The 21,129-nt window shown below is 55.5% G+C and overlaps 2 protein-coding genes across 5 annotated transcripts in view; both read left to right on the top strand.

The window, feature by feature from the left end:
- The window catches only part of PAK4 (p21 (RAC1) activated kinase 4), a 46,382-nt gene extending 41,228 nt beyond the window's left edge, over window positions 1-5,154 (top strand). For all 4 annotated transcript variants that reach the window (XM_060289412.1, XM_030874297.2, XM_070044302.1 and 1 more), the window contains 5 exons: window positions 519-652; window positions 878-1,004; window positions 2,121-2,246; window positions 3,501-3,635; window positions 4,159-5,154. In XM_060289412.1, coding sequence (XP_060145395.1) covers window positions 519-652; window positions 878-1,004; window positions 2,121-2,246; window positions 3,501-3,635; window positions 4,159-4,314 — 678 coding nt within the window. In that variant the 3' untranslated portion in view covers window positions 4,315-5,154. The remainder of the gene's footprint in view (window positions 1-518; window positions 653-877; window positions 1,005-2,120; window positions 2,247-3,500; window positions 3,636-4,158) is intronic.
- Window positions 5,155-17,359: 12,205 nt separating this feature from the next.
- On the top strand, window positions 17,360-20,168 carry NCCRP1 (NCCRP1, F-box associated domain containing). Its single transcript, XM_030874839.2, has 6 exons — window positions 17,360-17,651; window positions 18,251-18,313; window positions 18,399-18,450; window positions 19,092-19,187; window positions 19,763-19,901; window positions 20,028-20,168. The coding sequence occupies exons 1-6, from the start codon at window positions 17,360-17,362 to the stop codon at window positions 20,166-20,168; spliced, it is 783 nt and encodes a 260-aa protein (XP_030730699.2).
- The last annotated feature ends 961 nt before the right edge of the window (window positions 20,169-21,129 follow it).

Below are 21,129 nucleotides of genomic sequence, written 5' to 3'. Positions count from 1 at the left end.
TTTGCCCAGTGTAACGTGGCCCCTGTGAGCATCGTGTTCCCCCAGCTCCATGGGGCTTTGCCTTGCTAGGCCTTCCCGCCCCTGAAATCTCTTCCCCCACCCCCACCCCCCACTGCCTTTTATCTGACCTGCCTAGTACCTGCTTGGCCTTCTGGTCTCAGCCCTGTGCTTAGACGCCCTCGTTCCAGCTCCCTCTCCCGACACCAGCCTGGCCATCAGAGCCACTCGCGGCCCAGCTCAGGGCTGGTCAGAGACCAGCGTCAGAAGTGTGGGGTGTGTGCGGGGCGGGAGCACCCCTGGAATAGAGTGCAGACGTCAGGCCCACGCTGCCTTTGAGGTCTCTTGACTTTGGCCGTGGGAGGACAGCCCAGGGGGACCCCAATGAGCAGGAGTGACGGGTGGAAGCAGACCCGCAGTGTGGCAGGGTCCACACCCAGGCTGAGAGGGAGGGGGAGGGCTCCGGTGGCAGGGCCTGGCCGTCCTCCCTCCGCTGCGCCAACCCGGCCTCCCATGCCCAGGTGGTGATCATGAGGGACTACCAGCATGAGAACGTGGTGGAGATGTACAACAGCTACCTGGTCGGGGACGAGCTCTGGGTGGTGATGGAGTTCCTGGAGGGAGGCGCCCTCACCGACATCGTCACCCACACCAGGTACTGCTGGACAGCTGGGCCCTGTGACAGCCAGCCTGCTGTCTCCCCTGGCTCCCCAGGGTGGACCTGGGCCCCCTCAGACCTCTCCCACGATAGGACTGGCCCCCTCCAGACCCCTTGGGGTGGGGCCATGTCCCCCTCAAAGCCCAGGGTAGTGTTGTGTCCCCCTTAAACCCCAGGGCGGGGCCCTGTCTGTCCCCGTCATTCACCCACCCACCCCCGCAGGATGAACGAGGAGCAGATCGCCGCCGTGTGCCTGGCCGTGCTGCAGGCCTTGTCCGTGCTCCACGCCCAGGGGGTCATCCACCGGGACATCAAGAGCGACTCCATCTTGCTGACCCACGATGGCAGGGTGAGGAACGGGGTGGCTTGGCCTTCCCTCGCCTCTGCCCAGCTCTCCCTCTGCTGGTAGGGTGTGCTCTGACCCCCGAGTGCAGTCACGTGAGGAGCAGTAAGTTCCTTCGTTCCTTGGGCAGCAGTCCAGAGTCAGGGGTCCACGTGAGTGCGGCCTCTGCCCCTGCGGTCAGGGGCTCAGGCTGGCAGGGCTCTGCCGTCAGCACGGGCCGTTGGGAACTGTAGGCTAGCCCTGGGCCCAGAGAGGGGAGACTCCATTTGGGTGGCCAGCCTCTCGGCCACGTGAGAACCTGCTCCTAGCCTGGCATCCAGGCGTGGGCTGTGGACTCCAGTGCTGTCTCCCATCTTCTGGACTGAAGTTCTGAGTCTGAGGTCCATGGGTGAGCCTCACAGTGACCAGAACCTGCGTTTATATTCCGAGAGTGAACATGATTTTCAGTGGGAGGGGGCCCTTGACTTTCACCAAATTCTTGTTGGTGATTTGCCCGCCCTCCCCCAGGAACGTTACGCCAGTCAGCAGAGGCGGGGGGTGGGGGGAAGGCTCAGTGTCACCGGGAGTCTCAGCTGGGGTCCACGAACACCTAAAGATGTCTGCAGATGTGTCTGGGGGACATGTGTCAGCATGCTCTCTGGGGGTGGGAGGGTCCACAGACATCCTCGAGAGTCCAGATAGGGCCCACGGTTCCAGCAAAGGTATAAATCCTTGGTCTGGGGACGTAGCTGTTGCAGAGGCAGGCTGTGTCCCCTTGTACCCCCCTTGGACACCTGCCAGCTGAAGGTGTGCTTCCTGCCGGGAAGCAGGGTCCCAGGGCACAGCATTGGGAGCCAGCCCCAGTCAAGTCCCCGCCCAGCCTTTGGTACCCCTGGGACTCGGGCCACTTCCCCCGAGAGCCCCAGCGCAGACCCTGTCACGGAGGCAGATGGTGCGATCTTGGGCAGGTGACACGGCTGAGGGCCCCAGCCAGGAGACGGCAGAGCTCCCCAGAGGCTCTAACCTCTGGGCAGCATCGTGGAGACCCAGCGCGTCCGAGGCCAAGGAATCAATTAGGTAGATGCCTCTGCTCACCCCGCCCCCACCAGCACCTCTGACCCTACTGCCTACGTCCTACTGCAGGTGAAGCTGTCGGACTTTGGGTTCTGTGCCCAGGTGAGCAAGGAAGTGCCCCGGAGGAAGTCCCTGGTCGGCACGCCCTACTGGATGGCCCCGGAGCTCATCTCCCGCCTCCCTTACGGGCCAGAGGTGAGCCAGAGGTGGCCGGCCGTGCCGCTCGGCACTGGTTTACGCTGTGACAGTCCGGAACAGCCAGAGTGCTGGGGGTGAGGGGGCTCAGTCCCTGGGGACAGTCTGGGGGAGAAGTAGGCATGGCTGCGTGCACTCATTGCTGACTGGGCTCTAGTTTGGAGCCAGGCCAGTGCTTAGCTGGGAACAGAATGCTGAGCAGAAGTGGCCCTGGCCCTGGCCCTGCCTGTCAGCCTGGGGCAGAGGCCACAAACTGGCTGACGTGCTCTGAAGATGCTCTTGCGAGCATTTTAAAAAGAGCTCTCACGTGAAAGTCTGAATTTTATCCTCTGTCAGAAAACCAAGAGCTCTGGCCACGTGGAGGCCAAATTCCCGCACAGCAACAGTCAGCAGGCGCTGAGGGGCTGCTCCACGTTAGCAAGTGCAGGGGCGCCTTCGTCTTGGCCGTAGTCCCCACCCAGCTCTATTGCCTGCACTGACCTGCTTCACTCCCTGCCGTTACCTGCCTGGTCTTTGAGCTGTGGCCTGTGGCCCTGAGGATTCCTCCACAGTCAACAAGGCTTGACCCAGGGCCTGGCCAAGGTGCCCTTGGAAGCATATCTTGGGGGAACCTCGGGCAGGAGTGGGATCACACTGGGAGGGGAGGCTGGGAGGAGATTCTGAGGGACCATCTCAATCAGGACTGCCTGTGAGTGACAAAACTATCTCAAATGGATTTAGCAAAATGGAAAGCTGTGGGTCCCTAGAATTTCCCCCCTGTAGTCTTCACTCAGGCAGGTGCTCCCCTGGTCAGCACAGACATGACCCTGGCAACTCCAGAACACATCACATGAGCCCTACTGTTTTCCTGAATATTTTGGTTGAAGTCTCAGGGTTGACTGTGACTGGCTCAGCTTGGGTCCTGTGCCCGTTCCTGAACCAATTACTGTGTCCGGACTCTTGCCGATTAGGCTACCTGGTCATGCTCCATGGACTGAAGTAGGGGAGAGGGAGTTCTCCAGAGGAACCCAGGGGAAGGAGGGGGGTTAGCAAAAAAGAAGGGGATAGATGCTGGGTGGGCAGAACCCTTCAGAGGGCTCCCTGGGTGAGGAGTGCATAGGGTCCGGCAGGCTAGGTATCAGCGAGGGTGTTCAGGGCCCAAGGATTCTAGGAGCGAAGAGGCAAAGACAGAACCAGGGCCATCCCTCTGTGGGTGTCCCTCGAGCACTGGCCATGCCTGCACAGCTCAGCCCTGCTGCCCCGTCCCCACCGCAGGTGGACATCTGGTCTCTGGGGGTGATGGTGATCGAGATGGTGGATGGGGAGCCCCCCTACTTCAATGAGCCACCCCTCAAAGCCATGAAGATGATTCGGGACAACCTGCCACCCCGACTGAAGAACCTGCACAAGGTGGGCCCCTCCCGCAGGCGGCAGGCAGGTGGGGGAGGGGGGACAGGGCTCCACCCAGCCCCGAACCCAAGCAGAGCGCTGGGTGCGGGCAGCACTGGGGTATGGATGGCTCCCTCCCGAGGTGGCGCTTACTGTGCGCTGGGTCACCCCCGCGTCCCCCAGGCCTCGAGTGTCTGTGTAAACTCTGTGCCCTCACCACCCCACGTCCCAGAAGTTGTGCTTAGGCTGGCCTGGCTAGACGCACACAGCATAGCCAGGTCCAGGAGAGGGGCCCTCGTGGTGAAGGAATTGCCTGGTGAGAAAGGGGTGCCTCCAGGGCCCAGCTGCTGCCAGGGTCCTGCCGAACCTTGGAAATGGGGAGGGAATGAGCCCCTGGGGCGAAGCTCCTGGGACCTCTTTGCCCCCTCCCTAGGCAGTAGATGTTGTCAGCCCGTTTGACAGAGGACGAGACTGAGGCCCCACAGCGAGTGAGCAGTGGAGCTGGCTCTCAGACCCCCTGACCCTCTCGCCCGCCTCCTGACAGGTGTCGCCATCCCTGAAGGGCTTCCTGGACCGCCTGCTGGTGCGTGACCCGGCACAGCGGGCCACGGCGGCTGAGCTGCTCAAGCACCCATTCCTGGCCAAAGCGGGCCCGCCCGCCAGCATCGTGCCCCTCATGCGCCAGAACCGCACCAGATGAGGCCCAGCGCCCTGACCCTGAACCAAAGAGCCCCTTGGGTCACCCCTGCCCTGCCAGAGGCCAGTGGAGGGCCGGCCCCTGCCCCTCCCAGCCCAGGAGACACTCTATGGCTCTGCCCTCCTTGCTGGGGGGTGTGCGGGACCCTACTACTGAACTGCCGTTTTGATTTTGGGACTTTTAAAAAAGCGCAGGGACTTGTGGGAGCACACGAGGCTCCCAGGACCCGCCAACCCTCTGGGACAGGCCCGCCCCAGTGTTGTCCTGTCTCCAGGAAGGACGGGCAGCCTTCCCATCACTGGAAACCTGCAGTGGGGGCCGCCAGGGGTGGAGACAACACTACGAAAGAGGTGTGTGTGCGTGTGTGTGTGCGTGCGTGCGCACGCGTGTGTGTGTGTGTGTGTGTGTACACGCATGTGTGCATGTAGAAGGTCCAGCTCCTCTGTCCTCCAGCCTGCGAGTGCGTGTCTCTGAGACCTCGCCTGATCCACAGCCCCTCCCCCCTGAGCCATTGCGGGGGTCGATCATGAATGTCTGAAGAGTGGCCTTTTCCCTTCGCCCCACACCCCTCTCTGTGGCTGGATGCGGAGACAGGGGTCAGGGCTTCCCACCCACCCCCAGCCTCTGCAGAACATGACTACTGCACCTGGAACAGCCTCCTCTTTTCTAGAAGTCTATTTATATTGTCATTTTATAACACTCTAGCCCCCATCTGGGGACGGATGGTCCCTGTCCCGCGGGGTGGCACCGGGGACAGGACCACTGCTTGAAGAATCGGGTTCCTGCCCCCTCAGCGCAGCCCCGCCCGCCCCTCCCTCAACTTAGTTTTACAATTAAACCAGTTTCTTGTTTTGTGTGTGTGCAGTGTGCATAGAGGCCCCCCCCACCCCCGTCCAGGCCGTTTTGGGGGGAGAATTGATGGGGAGGGGCTCTAGGGTTGGGAGGGAGGCCTGGCTGACCCCAGGATTCCAGCCCAGTTCAGGGCCAGGGCCGTGTCTGTGGGTGGGCGGGAGTTCCAGGTCCAAGCAGCCGGTTACAGGGCTGGATTGATGCCCCCCAGGCCTGGAAGCAGCCAGTTTACCAGTCCATGTGCCATGATGACCAGTTTGCCAAGTCTGCAGTTTGCTGGAAACCTATTTTAAAGGTTGTCTGGAGTGCGTTCAGTGGGTGGGAACTGATCCTTGGTGAGCTGATGTTAGGAAACCGGTCAACAGGCAGATGGGCTGCTGGGGCGTCGGCTAAGACGGATGGACCTGGAGCTGCCAGCCTCAGAAATATTCCATTGGCCATGTCCTGCCCTCCAGGCTGAGGCCGGGTCTCAGGGAGAGGAGAGAATCCGGCCGACAGGAGACGGCGCTGCTTCTGCGTTTTGGGCAGTGACTGCCCCAGGCCAGTGTGGGCTCGGCGTATGTCCTTCCCAGCACCCTGGGAGGTGTCGGGGCAGCAGCGGCCTCCTGGGGACACTGAGAGACCAAGGAGGGGACCCCCTTCCCAGAGCCCTCCAGGCGTCACCGGCACCAGGGACCTCAGTCTGGTTTGTGGGCTAGAAGTGTGTGGAGAGGAGCCAGAGAATCCGACCTAGTCCTGCCTCGCCCCCACTGTCAGCCCCTACCCCACAGCACCCCTCCCCACAGGTCCTGAGTCCCCCAGGGATCCGGGCACTGTTTCTGTGTCAGCCTGGCCAAGTACACACATGATCTAGATGGATAAACACAGAGATTTAAAGCATAGTACAGGACGTCCCTGGTGGCGCAGTGGTTAAGAATCTGCCTGCCGATGTAAGGGACACGGGTTCGAGCCCTGGTCCGGGAAGATCCCACATGCTGCGGAGCAACTAAGCCGGTGCACCACGACTACTGAGCCTGCGCTCTAGAGCCCTTGCTCTGCAGCAGGAGAAGCCATCGCAGTGTGAAGCCTCATTCTGATGCCCCCTCAAGTTTGAGAACCACTGAGATCTACAGTTGCTCTCAATAAGAGGCCAAGGAGTGGGGGACTCAGTCCTGCCCAGTCAGCAAGGTCCCAGCTTCCTTCCATTTTGCTGCTCCTCCATCCTAGGATTGTTACCTCTCCCACGTGAATAGGAGGGCACACCCCTTCCTTTTAAAGGGCAGTGACCCCAAAGCTTTGACCATTGCCTCTTTGGCCTGAGCTTAGTCACGTGGCCACACCCAGCAGCAAAGGAGGTTGGGAAATGTAGTCTTTATTCTGGACGACTGTGTGTCTAATTAAAACTTCTATTACTGGGACTTCCCTGGCGGTCCAGTGGTTAAGACTCCACGCTCCCAATGCAGGGGACACGAGTTCGATCCCTGGTTGGGGAACTAAGATCCCACATGCTGCATGGAAAAGCCAAAAAAACAAAAAAACACTTCTGTAGAATCGTGATCCGCCATCCCTGCTAGTCACTACATTCGCCAGGCTTCACCCCAGAGAACCCAGAGGCAGGCCCAAGTGTACGCAGGAGCAAATTGAAGGGGGGAAATAGATTGTTTAATAATAGTGTTGAAGAAATTGGTTCATTTTATTAAGAAAAAGAAAACTGAATCCCTACCGAATACAATGAAAGGGAACCCGAGATCAGTGCTGTGCAGGGCAGTAGCCACTAGCCACATGTGCCTATTTACTTTTAAATTAAATGAAATAAAATTAAGCATTCGGTCCCTCAGTTGCACTAGCCACATTTCACACGTTCAATTGCTACTTCTGGCCAGCGGCTGAGGATTAAACAGTAGAAATATGAAAACCTTCTATTATCTCAGTTCTGTTTTGACAGTGTTTTTCCCTAGCTGGATTAAATATCACCGTGGGGACTTCCCTGGTGGTCCAGTGCTCAAGAATCCGCCTTCCAATGCAGGGGACGTGGGTTTGTTCCGTGGTCGGGGAACTAAGATCCCACATGCCACAGGGCAACTAAGCCTGCACGCCGCAACTTAAGATCCCGTATGCTGCAACGAAGATCCCGCGTGCCGCAACTAAGACCCGACGCAGCAAAATAAATAAATAAATATTAAAAAAAAAAAAAACCACCGTGAAAGGTAAACTATAAAGTTGATAGAGGAAAATAATTGATGAGCTAGGGGCAGAGAAGGACTTCTGAAAACTCCCCCAAAGAAACAAATTATGAAGAAAAAAATCAAGTTGATTATACCAAATTAAAAGGCCAACAGGGATGTGCGCGGGTGCTCAAACCAATTAGTAATCAGAGAAAAGCAAATTCAGCGATGAGCTGTCATATTAACAGTACGAATCTGGTAAAAATGAAAGTCTGGCTTAGTCAGATGAAGTGCTGCACGTACGTATCTCGCAGTAATTCCGCTCCTGGGTGACTTCCCAAAGAAATTCTCCCTCGGGACCATGCAGTATTCATGCAGGATCTGAGGGCACAAGGCAAGGGCTCCTGTGAAGCCATCAGGAGCCAGGGACCAAGTGTGCCCATGGGAATGGGGAGCCAAGCCAACCAAGTCTGTAAATCAAAAAATTGTGGACATAAAAGAATTGTCCTCATTTGGCAAGACCAAAAAAAGAGACTCATTTACGGAACAGAATGGCTCACAGTGAGGAGAATGGAAGAAGGAGTGGGCTAAAGGGAAAGAATGAATGAATGAGAGAGTGGTCTTGGGAGGAATAAAGGCCTTGAAGGCCATGCTGAAGGTCTGTTCTGTGAGCAAAGGGCAACCCCCTTTGGTGCGGATTGGAGTCTGGTCATAGGTATATAAAATGAGAATTATCCAGGCAATTATAACATGCAGCCAGGATTGAGAAGGGCAGTTTATCTGCCACAGTAAGTCACTGGTGACCTCAAACTCGTGCCTGCCTCCTGCCAACGCCCCACAACGAGAAGGGCCCAGGAATCATCTCACACCTTCCCCCATTTCACAGATGTGGAGACTGAGGTCCATGGAGGGGAAGGGCCTGCCCAGGGTCATACATCCTACGAGGGCCAGGCCTGAAGTCCTGGGTCCCTCACTGGCTTTCTGAGCCAGGCCTCAGGCTGGGCGGTGGGGCTGCAACAGTGAGCAGGACAGATCTGGTCCAGGAGGCTCCAACTCTGATGCCCCAGGGCCAGGCAGGTGACACTGGGGACTGGGGAAGTGGCCACACACACGCCCCTTCGAAGGTCAGTCACTTCTCAGGGCTCCTTGGCCTTGCGGGGGTTTGGTCCAATGATGCAAAATGTTCTGGTTTTCCTCAAGAGATCCTCATTTTCATGTGAAAGCTTTTGAACTCAAAGGTAGGCAACTTATGAAAAACATTTAACAATATCATGTGGGCCAAGCAAAATCAAGGGAATAGTTAACATTCATCAAAGCCTTACTGTGTCCAGCGCTTTGCTGAGCTCCTAGTTTTACCTCATTTAATCCTGTAGTAGGTTAGTGTCCCCTCCCCACCCCACCCCCCAAAAAAAACCAGACGTGTCCCCGTGGAACCTGTAACTGTGACCTTATTTGGAAAAAGGGTCTTTGCAGATGTGATTAAGGACCTTGAGGTGAGGTCATCCTGGCTTATCTGGGTGGGCCCTAAATCCAGTGACAAATATCCTTATAAAAGAAAAGCAGAGGTAGACTAGAGACACCCAGAGAAGACCTTCTGAAGACAGGCAGAGATTGGAGTCCTGGGGCCACGAGCAAAACCGCACTGGGAGCCCCTAGAAGCAGGAAGAGGCAAAGAAGTCTTCTCCCTCTAAAGCTCTAGACGGAGCGAGTCCTTGCTGACACCTTGATTTCAGACTTCGGCTTCTAGAACTGTGAGAGAATACATTTCTGCTGTTTTAAGCAACCCAGTGTGTGACAATTCATTATGGCAGCCCCAGGAAACTAACACAACCCTCCTAGCAGCCCTCCGAGGAAGTACCTTCCTTGTCCCATTTTATAGCTGGGAGACTGAGGAACAGAGACTCGAAGTCACCAGCCTGAGGTCACACAGCAAGAAAGTGGTAGAGGCAGGTTTCAAAGCCATCACCATGCCACAGCCTCCTGAAGACTGAGCAGGACCTCCCTTTCCAACCGCACCTGAGGGACCACAGGTCTCAACAGGAAAGGGTCAACCTCTGTCTTCCAGGGCCGCCAGTCAACTCAACTAGGCCAGACCCCAAAAAAGGAGACTCCGGAAGAAAGATGGCCACTCCAGGAGAAGACTGAGAGGTATTAGGCCTGGGGGGACAAAATGGGGCAGCAAATAGGGTCCTGGCCTGTCATTTGGGGAGGTCAGGACCCCTCACAGCCTTTCCCCGGATGACCAAAGGCATCTACAGAAGTTTGGGGACCACTGGATTAAACAGAGTTAAACTCTCTCTCCCTTTCTTCCTCCATCCCTCTCTTCCCCACAGCTTTATCCCCGACTTTCTGTCTCCCTCTGTCTTTCTTATTCTATCATTTAATCTTATTTAGTGTTTGAACAGGTAACTGAAGCCCATGGTACAAAATATAGAAGATTCCAAAGGGAATAAATTGCAAAGTCTTCCTCCCTTCCTCTGCATCCCCAGCCTCTCAGTCCCCGTCCCCAGGACCAGCCACTGATGCAAGTTTCTTGTATCTGCTTTCAGAAATGTATGCATACACCAGGAAATACCTACATGCATATACTGATATATGTTCCACTTTGCGCAAATGTTAGCATACTGTACACATCCTTCTACACCTTGTTTTTTTGTGACCTAACAATGTATTCTAGTGGTTGATCCCAGTTGGTACCTAAAAAGCAGCCTCGCTCCTGTTAATGGCTGGGTAGTATTCCGTGACGCATAGGAACCTTGATTCACTGAAACAGCCTCTGTTGATAGACATTCAGGACGTTCAGCCTGCGGCTGTTTGCTGTTCTAAACAACGCCACGGGAGAGACCTTGCACGGACTTTCTATTTGGCAAATTCATCTGGTGTGCGTACGCCTCGCCTCCCCCGCCTGCCCCTGGACTCCCACCTGCCCTCTGTCCCAGGTAATGCCTTGTGGGTATCTCTGACTCTCTGGATCCTTCCCTGGATCTGATCAACTCCATCCCAGTCCCTATAAGCATCTCTCCTTTTGTCTGTCTGCTTCAGCCTCTCTAGATCTCTCTACCTCTCTTTCCTTCTGTCTTCATCTTCATCACTCTGTCTGGATGTCTCTTTGTTTTCCTCCTTACCAGCGTCCCTCCTCCGTCTCCCCTCCTCCCACCCCTTCTCATTTCCTTCCTTCTACCCCAACTCATCCCCACCTCTCTGTCGCCCCCTACAGGGTGAAGCTGGCTCAACACATATCCCCACCTCAGAGCCCAGGGGTTTATATTTGGGGGACGTGGCACCCAACCTAGCACACCTTTCTCCCACCCTCACCCCACGCCTGACCTGGCTGGGCTCCCCCACCCCCTGCAGCCCTGGTGGAGAAGCCACCATCTGCTCCTCCAAGCCCTGATGCCCGCCCTCAAGGACATTCTTTCTCTGCACCAGCAGGATTGGGCCCTGGGACGCGCCGATGCACCTGGGGGTGATACTGGTTTTGCAGCAGGAGCCGTGGGAGCTAGACTTGCGCAGGTTGAATGTGGTTCTTGGGCTGGACAGAGCCTCTTCCTCCTGTTCGGGACGGCCTTCTTGCCCTCCCTGCTCAGCAAATAGAGCAACCAGTCAGTGTCAACCCTGAGCTGAGGACAAATAATAAACAAACCCACCCAAGGCCCTGCCCTGGTGAGGTTGACATTCTTACCGGGTGACACAGTTCATGACCAAGTGAACATACCCATGTATTCACAGGTATTTACAGACAACACTCAGTTCAAGAAAGAAAGAACAGGGTGTGGCGGGGGGTGGGAAATTGACCTGGTGGGGGAGGGCCCAAGATGCTTTACAGGAATCAATAGGGAACATCACCGAGATGTATTGTTAGGTAGAATAAAGCAGGAAGGGTGTGTGCCTTGTGAAGAGATGACATTTGAATGGAGATGAAGGCATCCACTGGAGGCCTGGAGTGGAAGGCCTTGTAGGCAGAAGGGGCAGCATGTGCAAAGGTCCTGAGGTGGGAAGGAAGTTGGAGGGTCAAGGCCCAGCAAAAATGTGGGACTCACAGTGGGTGAAGAGGAAAGCATGGGTCACCTCAAGTAGCACTGTGGGGAGAAGATAGCCCCATTTTATAGACTAAGCTTTGGAAAGAAGGCAAGTCCTTTGCCCAAGGACACACGGAGTAAGGGTGAGGACTGTTGAGCTCAGGCAGCCTTCTGCTTCTCACCACCAAGATCCCAGATCTGCAGCAGCATCACCTCTCAGATGGGCACAAGGGTGTGGAGCCCAGAAGCCTGCATTTAACAAGCCCTCCAGAGGATTCCAACACACGATCTTTTTTTTTTTTTTTTCCTGTTCTAACACACGAACTTGAGAACCACTGAAGCAGGCTCTCCTGCCTCCCCCAATTTTGCTCTTGCCCTATGAGGAATCCCTGTCCATTGTGGGTTGACTGATGGTCCCCCCAAAAGATATGTTCACATCCTAATCCCCGGAACCTGTGAGTGCCACCTTTTTTTGGAAAGAGGGTCTTTGTAGCTATAATTAGTTTGGGGACCTTGAGATGAGATCATCCTGGATTATCCGGAAGAGCCCTAAATTCAATAAGTGTCCTTATAAGAGTGAGAAAGAGGGAAATTTGAGAGCAAAGGAGGCAATGTGACCACGGAGGCAGAGACTGGAGTGATTCGACCACAAACCAAGGGATGCCGGCTGCCACCAGGAGCTGGGAGAGGCGAGGAAGTCTTCTCTCCTAGAGCCTCTGGAGTGCTGCCTGCCAAGTTGATTTCAGACTTTTGGCTTCTAGAACCATGAGAGAATACATTTCTGTTGTTTAAGCCACCAAGCATGTGCTAATTTGTCACAGCAGCCCTAGGAGATGAATCCACTGTCTGATGGGGCAGACGGAGCAGCAGACTCCAGCCTGACTTCCCACCTCAGGCAGAAGACTGAGCCCACCCGGGCTTCCCTGTCACCGTGCCCGGCACTGGCTTCATCCTGTCATTTTCCCGAGAGCTCTGAGTCTTCTTAGGAGTGGAATTCAGAGCTGCTGGGATGTAAAGAGAGGGGCAGGGGTGGGGTTGAGGTGCACTGGGACCAACTGGATGACTTAGAAATGGGGCTGCAAACTAGAATCTGATCTGGGGGGGGGGGTCTGAGGAGCCGGGAGGGGTTTCAGGGAGAGCAGAGCCATGGTCAGATGGCTGGTGAAAAGGATCATGATGCTGGGAGTTGGACACTAGCATGAGGAGCTTGAACGCTAACCTGGGCCACCCTCCCCTCCTTGGGGATGCAGACTCTGGGGCCAGACAGCGGGGGTTCAAATCCCAGCTCTGCCACTTTCTGGCTGTGTGACCTTGGGCAGGACACATCACCTCTCTGTGCCTCAGTTTCTTCATCTGTGAAATAGGTTTAATGATAATACCTACCTTAGAGGGTGCATTTGGTTAACAGACATAGAGCACATAGTGCCAGGCACACAGTAAGTGCTCCATTATTGCTACTGTTTGTTTGTTTTGTTTTGTTGCGGCTTGTGGGATCTTTGTTTCCCAACCAGGGATTGAACCCCGGCCCTCGGCAGTGAGAGCTCGGAGTCCTAACCACTGGACCGCCAGGGAATTCCCATCACCCCTTTAGATGTCCAGTACTGACACCTGAGATAAAATACTTGATTTCGTGCCCACTCTTCGCCCTCGATCTGTTCTGACCTCGTTTTCCCCTCTCTGCAAATGGTGCCACCTTCTTCTGCCCATTGCTCAACCCTCAAGTCCAATCAAGCCTTTCCTCTTTGTCAGATCAGCAAAGATAGTAAACTTGTCCTCGACAAGTCACTCTATGGCCCCACCCTGGTCCTGCCCACCCCCATCTCCTTCCTCATTGTTTCCTTGCCCCCTCCCTGCCCTCACTCAGCCAGAGATCAATTCATCACTTGCCAGCCAAAAACTTCCCCATAGTTTCACTTTGCATTTATTACACTTAGATAAATCCTACAGAGCTGCGCACCCCATCCTCTCTCTGATCTCATCTCCCCTGCGTTCCCTCCATTCCAACCACACTGGCCTCCCAGTGCACCATGCCTGGTCCCACCTCAGGGCCTTTGCACTTGCTTCTCCCTCTTCTTCAGGTCTCTGCTCAAATGTCACCTCCTCCGAGAAGCCCTCCCTGACCACCTCAGCTAAAACAGGCTTCCCACCCGCTGCTCTTCCCTGTCATCACAACCTTTTTTCACCATCAAAGCATTTCATGCTGCTTGTCAATTAGTTACTTGTTGAACAGTTGAAGCCTGTCCCTCCGCCCACGAGGAAGCCCCATGGGGACAGGAATCTGTCTGTTCTTTCACCATTATATCTGCAATGCAGAGGCCTTGGCCACTGTGGATGTTTAATAAGTATTTGTTAAAAGAACAAAAGGTAGAAAGGGCAATGGGAAGTTATGGATACTTGTTTTCTTCATATATATTTTTTGTTCACACAAATAGTAGCCTATGAGGCCCACTAGTCTAGATCTGGCCTTTTTCACTCAATAGACTTGTTGCTATTTCCTTGTTTGTACGTGGAGAGAGTTACCATATCCTTTCTGCTTTGTTCCTTATTGAGGTATAATTTACATACAAGAAAATACACCCATTTTAAAGGTACAGTTTGATGAGTTTTGGCAAATGTATACACCCGTATAACTACCACCACAATTAAGATAGAACTTTTGGGAACTTGCCTGGTGGTCCAGTGGTTACGACTCTGCGCCTCCACTGCAGGGGGCATGGGTTCGATCCCTGGTTGGGGAACCAAGATCCCTCATGACCTGAGGTGACACCAAAAAAGTTAAAAATTAAAAAAAATACATACACACAAAAGAAAGATAGAGCTTTTTTTCTCACTCCAGAAAGTCCATGCCCCTGCCCCACAGCCCAGGAAACCACCAACCTGTTTCTCTGATTCTAGATTCCTGTTGCCTTGTCCAGAATTTTCTAGAAACGGACTCACACAGTACGTGCTCATTTCTGCAGGGCTTTTGTCAGTCTGTGTGAGGATTTTTAGGTTCATCCATGTGGCTGCACGTTTGGCTAGTCATTCCGTTTTCTTATGGAGAGCATCCCACAGTGTGGACATGGCACGGCTGGTTTATCCACTCGCCTGTCGACGGGCACTTTGGTGGGCTTGCCCTGGGGTCATCATGGAAAAGCTGCATTGGGTGTGGGTCTTTTGGTGGCCACGGCTAAATCCCCAGGAGTGGGATGGCTGGGTTGTAGCGTGGGAGCATATCTGGTTTTATGAGAGATTGCCAATTTGTTTTCCAAAGTGGTCACACCATCGCTCGTACTTTTTAATGTTTCATGACACATGAGAGGTGGCTGTGGGGAGGCGTGCTGTGTTGGTCATCCAGGCCTTGGCCCTTTTGAAAAACAGCCTTTCAGAGCTTGAGTCCCCACACTGGGAACTTTACCGCTCAGAAGGTGGAGAAAGGAGACGTTTGAGATCTAATGTTGAAGACATTTGGCTTTGTATGGCCCTGGTTGTGTCCCTGGATCCCTCAGATTTAAGTAAAAATGTTTCTCATAGTATGGAATGATGGGGTGGGTGCTTCTAAACTTTTAGATTCTGGGGCCCAGAGGGACTGAATTAGACTCCTGGGAGTGGCGCTTGAAAACACACATATAAAATAAGCTCCCTGGGTGAAACTAATGCGCCCTAAAGCTTGGGAACCACTGAGTATGGGATATGGGTGAGAGGGAAGGGCATTCTGGGAGGAAAGAACTTTCTGAGCGAAGTCCCTAAGACGGGAGAGAACAGGGAACAGAAATCCAGGGTCTCTAATGCTGGCAAAGAGCTGGGGTTTTTCTCCAGCACTGGGGAGCCATGGCAGGTTTAAGTGGGGGAGCGACTGCTTGGGTTTAAGCTTTCATAAGACCCCTCTGGCTGTGGCGTGTGTGTGTGTGTGTGTGTGTGTGTGTGTGTGTGTGTGTGTAAGAGAAGGGGGTGAGGACGCCAGGAGGGAGATAATGTGGACACCATGGCAGGAGGGGGGCAGACAGAGGAGGGGTGTTGATCCCCATTCTATAGACTTGCTGCGCTTTTTTTTAGGTTTCTGGCTCCGAGCCACTCCCTGCCCTGGATTCTGACCAGGGGACAGCTCTGAGTCCACTAGACAGACACTCCTCCTTCTCGCTCTGTCCTTTCCTCCTCCCCCTCCCCTCTTTTCCCCCTCCCCTCCCCCTCCCCCTCTTTTCCCCTCTCCCTCCCCCTCCTCCTCCTCCCCCTTTTCCCCTCCCCCTCCCCTCCTCCCCTCCCCCTCTTTTCCCCTCCCCCTCCCCCTCCTCCAATGAAGACAGGTGGGCAGCCAGCCAGACAAGGCTGTGGGTTTGTGTGCTTGTAGTGGGCCAAGGGAGTATTTCCGGTTGTGTGTGTGTTGCGGGCTCTGCGAGTGTTTGTCTCGGAATCTCCTGGAGACTTCCAGGTGCAGCGGGGCTATTGCACATTCGTTGGTTTGCCCGCTTCCATAGGTTCTCCCTCCTCCCAGGGCCCTGGCTAATTCCCAAGTTTCCCTCTTCACCTCTCTTGCTTCAGTTCCCCAATCTGTCAATAGAGGTACTATTACCAGTTCCCACCTCCCAGGGTTGTAAGATTTAATGAGTTAAAGACAGACAATAAATGTAACCATTTTCTCCTGTCTGTTTCTGTGTTGAGCCAGTGTTTCTCTCTAGGGGCAGTTTGAATCTGAATCCCTGTGTATCTCACTGAGATTCTGTGTCCAGCTCGCCACACACCAGCTGTGCAACCTTGGGTGAGTTACTAGACCTCTCTGAGTCTCAGTTTCCTCAAGCATCATCATTCCGGTGTGAGCTCAATTCTGTATGTCTGCAGTATGTGTCTTTCAGGGTCTTGTGGGAATCTGAGGCAGGAGGCACCCATGGAAGCATATGGGGTTATCTGGGGCAGTATGGGACCAGGCCTGTGAGGTGGGACTCTGTTTCCTCATCCGTGAAATGGGGATAACAACAGTTCCCCACTCAGGGTTGGTGTGCAGGCGGATGCTGGAGCGCTTGGGCCGACATGCAGCTCCACACGCGTTCTCTATTCTTTCTTTTACCTATAAAATGCCCACAATAGTAGCACCTACGTCGTTAGAGGATGAAATGAACTTGTAAGCGCTTAGGACAGCACCTAGCAAGCAGAAATCTCTCACTGTGGCACTTGTTACTGGTAACCTGTGTGGGACTCTGAGCCTGTGCTTACCGGGGCCGGGTGTGGGATGTGGCCCGGGCAGAAAGTGGCTGTGGGTGTCTGGCCCTACAGGTTCCTCTGCCACCCCACTTCCTCTGCACCCCGACCTCCTACCCCTACCATCACTCCAGCCCTCACTCCAAACTCCCTATGACCTCCGAGGGAGGAAGCTTTGGCAGCTGTGCCACCTGCCCCAGCCCCAGGAAGGGATGCAAGCCCCCCTGATACCCAGAAGGGGTTGCTGCTTCCCTCTCTGGTGCTATCTCAGTGTCTCCCTGATGTTCCCCATCTCTGTGACTCCCCATCTCAGGCTCCAGGTCTCTCTCTGACCTCCACTGCACCCCCACTATGTTTCCAGAACAGGAAATGTCAGGTCCCAAGGTTGTGTCCCATGTCAGGGCAGAGGAGGAACTGGCAGAGGACCTACCCTCCCAGCCCCCACCCCTTACTGCCTAGCTGACGGGGGTGGGAAGAGGGGGGCTTCATTAATTAACCTCTAATCCTGCCATGTGGGATCTTAAAGAGGTGGATGTGCCCCAGAGCCCTGGCATTAGCGCCTTGGTCCCACCCCTCTCCCAGGGCTGGTGTCTGGGTCCTCAACTGGCCCTGGGGAAACTGGAGCAGGAGGCTTGGGAAACGGAGCAAGGCTGGGACCCGGACTTCTACAGTCTGGGAAAAGGAGGCGCTGTGACCTGGACTGCTGGATCTGAGGGATTCGGGCCTGGGGCCCCAGAGCCTTCCCCCAACACACCCTTCGCTTAAATGCCAGCCTAAATGCCAGCCGAGGCGCTCCGCCCTCTCCCGCCCTGGGTTAACACCGAGCCCTGCAGAGGAGCCGGGACAGTCGCCCAGACCCGACGGATGGAGGAGGTGCGGGAAGGACCAGCGCTCGGTGGCGGGATGGAGGTACCCTCGAGCACCCAGGAGCTGCCGTCGCCGCCCCCGCCCCCGTCGCCGCCGTCGCCCGCGGCCCCCGAGACCCCCGGGCTCCCGGTGCCTGAGCAGCCGACCGAGGGCTATGCACAGCAGCTGCTGCTACAGGAATGGGCGCCGCCGGGAGGGAGCCTGGAGCTGCCCCCGCGCCTCACCTGGAAGCTTCTCTTCCTGCAGCGGCCGCTCTACCGCAACCTGCTCCGCTCTCCCAACCCCGAAGGTGCGGGACAGAAGTCCGCGCGGAGCTGGAGACGTCTCCGCCTCTTTCCCCAGGCTCACTCACCCAGACCGTCTGTCTCTTCTTTCCGACTGTTTGCTTGTCTCTCTACTCTGTTTCTCCGTCGTTGTCTGTTAGTGTGCCTCTGTCTTTTTATTCCTCTACATCCCTCTCTGTCCCTTTTTGTCATTGTGCCTCTCTCTGTCTCCTTGTGTCTCTTTGTCCCACCTGCGTCTCTGTTTCTTTCTACGTCATGTGTCTCCATCTATCTCTCCCTGTGTCTCTTGGTCTCACTCCGTATCTCTCCCTCCCTCCCTCCGCCCATATTTTATCTCTTTTTCTTGGTGCCTCTCTCTCTGTCCCTCTGTCTCTGTCTCACCACAACGCCCTCCCTCTCCAAGCATTGTCCCTCTGCCCCCAGGACATTCTCAGGGCTCTCCCAGGGCCATGACTCACCACTCACCCCTGCCTGGCTGGTCTGGTCTGGCAGGCAGGGCACTGATTCCTGCTCTTCCAACCTGCCCTGGGGTTAGAAAGTGGGGAGCATTCGGAAGCGGGGCAGCTTCAGCGCGCCTGAGGCTCTGCTTTCCTGCACATTTCAGGCATCAACATTTATGAGCCAGCGCCCCCTACTGGTCCCACACAGCAACCCCTGGAGACTCTGGGTAAGCGCTTTGTGGCTAGCCCGGTGCTGAGGGGCTGGCCCTGGAGAATGGGCACATTCTAATCCTTTGCTCGTCCACCCGCCAGGCAATTTCCGAGGCTGGCACATTAAGACGGAGAAGCTCCAGCAGGGCCTCAGGTGAGTGGCCGGGACTCACGGTGGCCTGCCTGTGATTCCTTGTTCCGGCCTTCCTCGCTGTGAGACCTGGAGAAACAGTCTGCCTCTCTGGGCCCTAGTCTTCTGCTCTGTAAACAGGGTTAGTCATAAGAGCATGCCCATAAAACACACGCCTGGCTCGCTGGGAGTAGCCTGCACATAGTAGGTGTTAAATAAACAGCAGTTAATATTGTTCCTATGCTCAGCCTCTTTCCGTAGGAGGGGGAGGGTCACCCAGGCCACCAGCTATCCGCCATTAAACCAGGCCCTGCTTCTGAACGGTGGGTGGGATGGTGCAACTCAGAAGCTCAGAGTCACAGGCACCTGGGTTGGGATCCCAGCTCTGCCACTTCTTTGCTGCTCGATCTTGACACGTCACTTCCCTTTGTGGGCCTCGGTTTCCCCATCTGCAACACGGGGCTCAGGATGTATTACCTTCAGAGGAGTTCATGGGAACTGAGGCCGTGAAGTAGGCTGAGTGAGCTCTCAGTGCCCTTATGCCGGTACCCTTGACATCACTTCCAGGGTGCAATGATCAGGGTGCCCTGCTTGCTGGGGCCAGGCTGGCCTGGGAGAATCCCGGCAGATGGCAGACCCCGCCTCCCCCGTGCTGTCTCTCACAGCTGGACCGTGAAGCAGCAGAGTGTGGACCTTCTGGCGGAGGGCTTGTGGGAGGAGCTGCTCGACGTTGAGCAGCCAAACATCACAGTCATGGACTGGTATGCGCCTCTGCACCACCGGCTTGCCCAGCCAGGTCGCACACAGGCGCTCCCCGAAGCGCCAGCCTCACGCCATCCTCCCAGAGACCCTCCTGCCGCTGCAGGACCCAGCCCTGCCCACCTCTGTGGCCCCTTCTCTCTGAGTCCGTTCTTGCAGTGTGCCAGCCCACAGGCTGTTCCTTCTTCCTTGGATGTGGCCACCCTCTTTTCTGGAGGCGAAGTCCCCTGTCTCCTTCAGGAGTCGGTACATGCGGCTCCACCAGGAAGCCTTCCCCTGGCCGCCCCCAGGTTGTGTCAGATGCATTACCCTCCGGGGCCCCGGATTTCCCCTATCTCGGCCCTGACCATTCCTGTTTGTCACTGCCTGGTGACATGTCCACCTCCCCCACCGGACCATGAATCCCATGAGGGTGGGGTGTGGGGTTGTCTTGGTCACTGCTGTGGTGCTAGCACCACCCAGCCCCGGTGCACAAAGTGGGTGCCGGGGAGTGTGTGCTGACAGGCGGCTGAGCCAGGGTTTGGGGCTGGGAGGTAGGGGCAGTGGAGACAGCTGAAGGCCTGGCCCCCACCCCCAGGTATGAGGACAGCCGACTGGACGTGTGTGTGTATGAGCTGCACGTCTGGCTGCTGGCAGCTGACCGCCGCACAGTCATCGCCCAGCACCACGTGGCCCCCCGGACCTCTGGGAGAGGCCCCCCTGGCCACTGGGTCCAGGTGAGACTCCCTACCCCGTCTGCCACCCGCACACATGCTTTCGCATCCCAAGACCTCACAGAGGGAGGAGAGCAGGGTTTATGGGTCCCTCATAAGAACTTCTTCCTGACCCTGGTGCTGCCCCAGGTGTCCCACGTATTCCGCCAGTACGGCCCTGGCGTCCGCTTTGTCCACTTCCTGCACAAGACCAAGAACCGGATGGAGCGCGGTGGGCTGCTGCGGACGAGGGTGACCGACTCCTCTGTGTCTGTGCAGTTCAGGGAGTGATTGGCTGGCTCCGGGCCCATTCTGACCCCTTGTCATATCCATCCACCCCTTGACACCTCCCTGAGCCCTTAGCATCTTCTTGCTCCTTTATCACTTCTGACGTCTTAGCGTCTCTCTGACCCCGTAGCAGCTCCCTGACCCTTAGAAGTCCCTAACCCTTGGCACCTCCTTGACCCTTAAGCTTACCGTGTTCCCTGAGCACCTCCCTGCTCCCTCTAGACCTTCACGACCCCTCAGCTGCTCTTGGATCACGTACCACCTCCTATGCCCCCGTAATCCTGCCTGACCCTCAGTTTCTCATTTGACATCTTCACACATCTTTGAATGTCTGACTCTCTGGCATTTTCCATGAGGGCAGTGGCCACTTCTTCCTGAGTCAGTGCTTGACAGATAGTAGGGGCTCAATAAATCTTTGCTGACTGAATGAATAAATACATGTGCCCAAGGATGCTGATTATTTCCGTGGTGTTTGATCCTTAGAACTTCACCAAGGGACTTCCCTGGCGGTCCAGTGTTTAAGACTCTGCGCTTCCACTGCAGGGGGCGCAGGTTCGAGCCCTGGCAGGGGAACTAAGATACCACATACCCGTGCGTGGTGGCCAGAAAAAGAAAAAAACTTCACTGTGTTCATTTCCCACTTTCCAACTTGCACATCCTCTAATCCTTGATCCTCCAGTACCTCCGTTGACCTCTGATCTCTTCACATATCCCCAATTTATGGCCTCGTAGCCTCTCCACTTACCTCTTCTCCCATGTCTCTTAACTCAGAATCCCCCCAGATTCCCTTCCTCCTCCAATCCCAAGTTATCATCCCCCAGAGCTGTCCCCCTACTTCTTCTCCCCCCAAGACCCCTCATTTCTCTTCCCTCACTCCTCCAGAGCGCCCAAACCCAGGTACCCATCAAGGGCCCTGCTCCTTGGGAGTAGTAAATTGCAAATTCGAATTTTCAAAAATACACAA

The sequence above is a fragment of the Globicephala melas genome, chromosome 19, assembly GCF_963455315.2.
Source record: "Globicephala melas chromosome 19, mGloMel1.2, whole genome shotgun sequence".
NCBI lineage: Eukaryota > Metazoa > Chordata > Mammalia > Artiodactyla > Delphinidae > Globicephala > Globicephala melas.
The sequence above is the reverse complement of the archived record's forward strand: the minus strand, read 5'-3'. Positions and strand labels throughout refer to the sequence as shown.

What these genes read in the sequence shown, in the direction of transcription:
- NCCRP1 (XM_030874839.2), top strand. Translation starts at nt 17,360, where the DNA reads ATGGAGGAGGTGCGGGAAGGACCAGCGCTCGGTGGCGGGATGGAGGTA. An exon ending in AAGCTCCAGCAGGGCCTCAG is followed by an intron (nt 18,451 to 19,091) that starts GTGAGTGGCCGG and finishes TGTCTCTCACAG; the next exon opens with CTGGACCGTGAAGCAGCAGA. An exon ending in CCCCTGGCCACTGGGTCCAG is followed by an intron (nt 19,902 to 20,027) that starts GTGAGACTCCCT and finishes GTGCTGCCCCAG; the next exon opens with GTGTCCCACGTATTCCGCCA.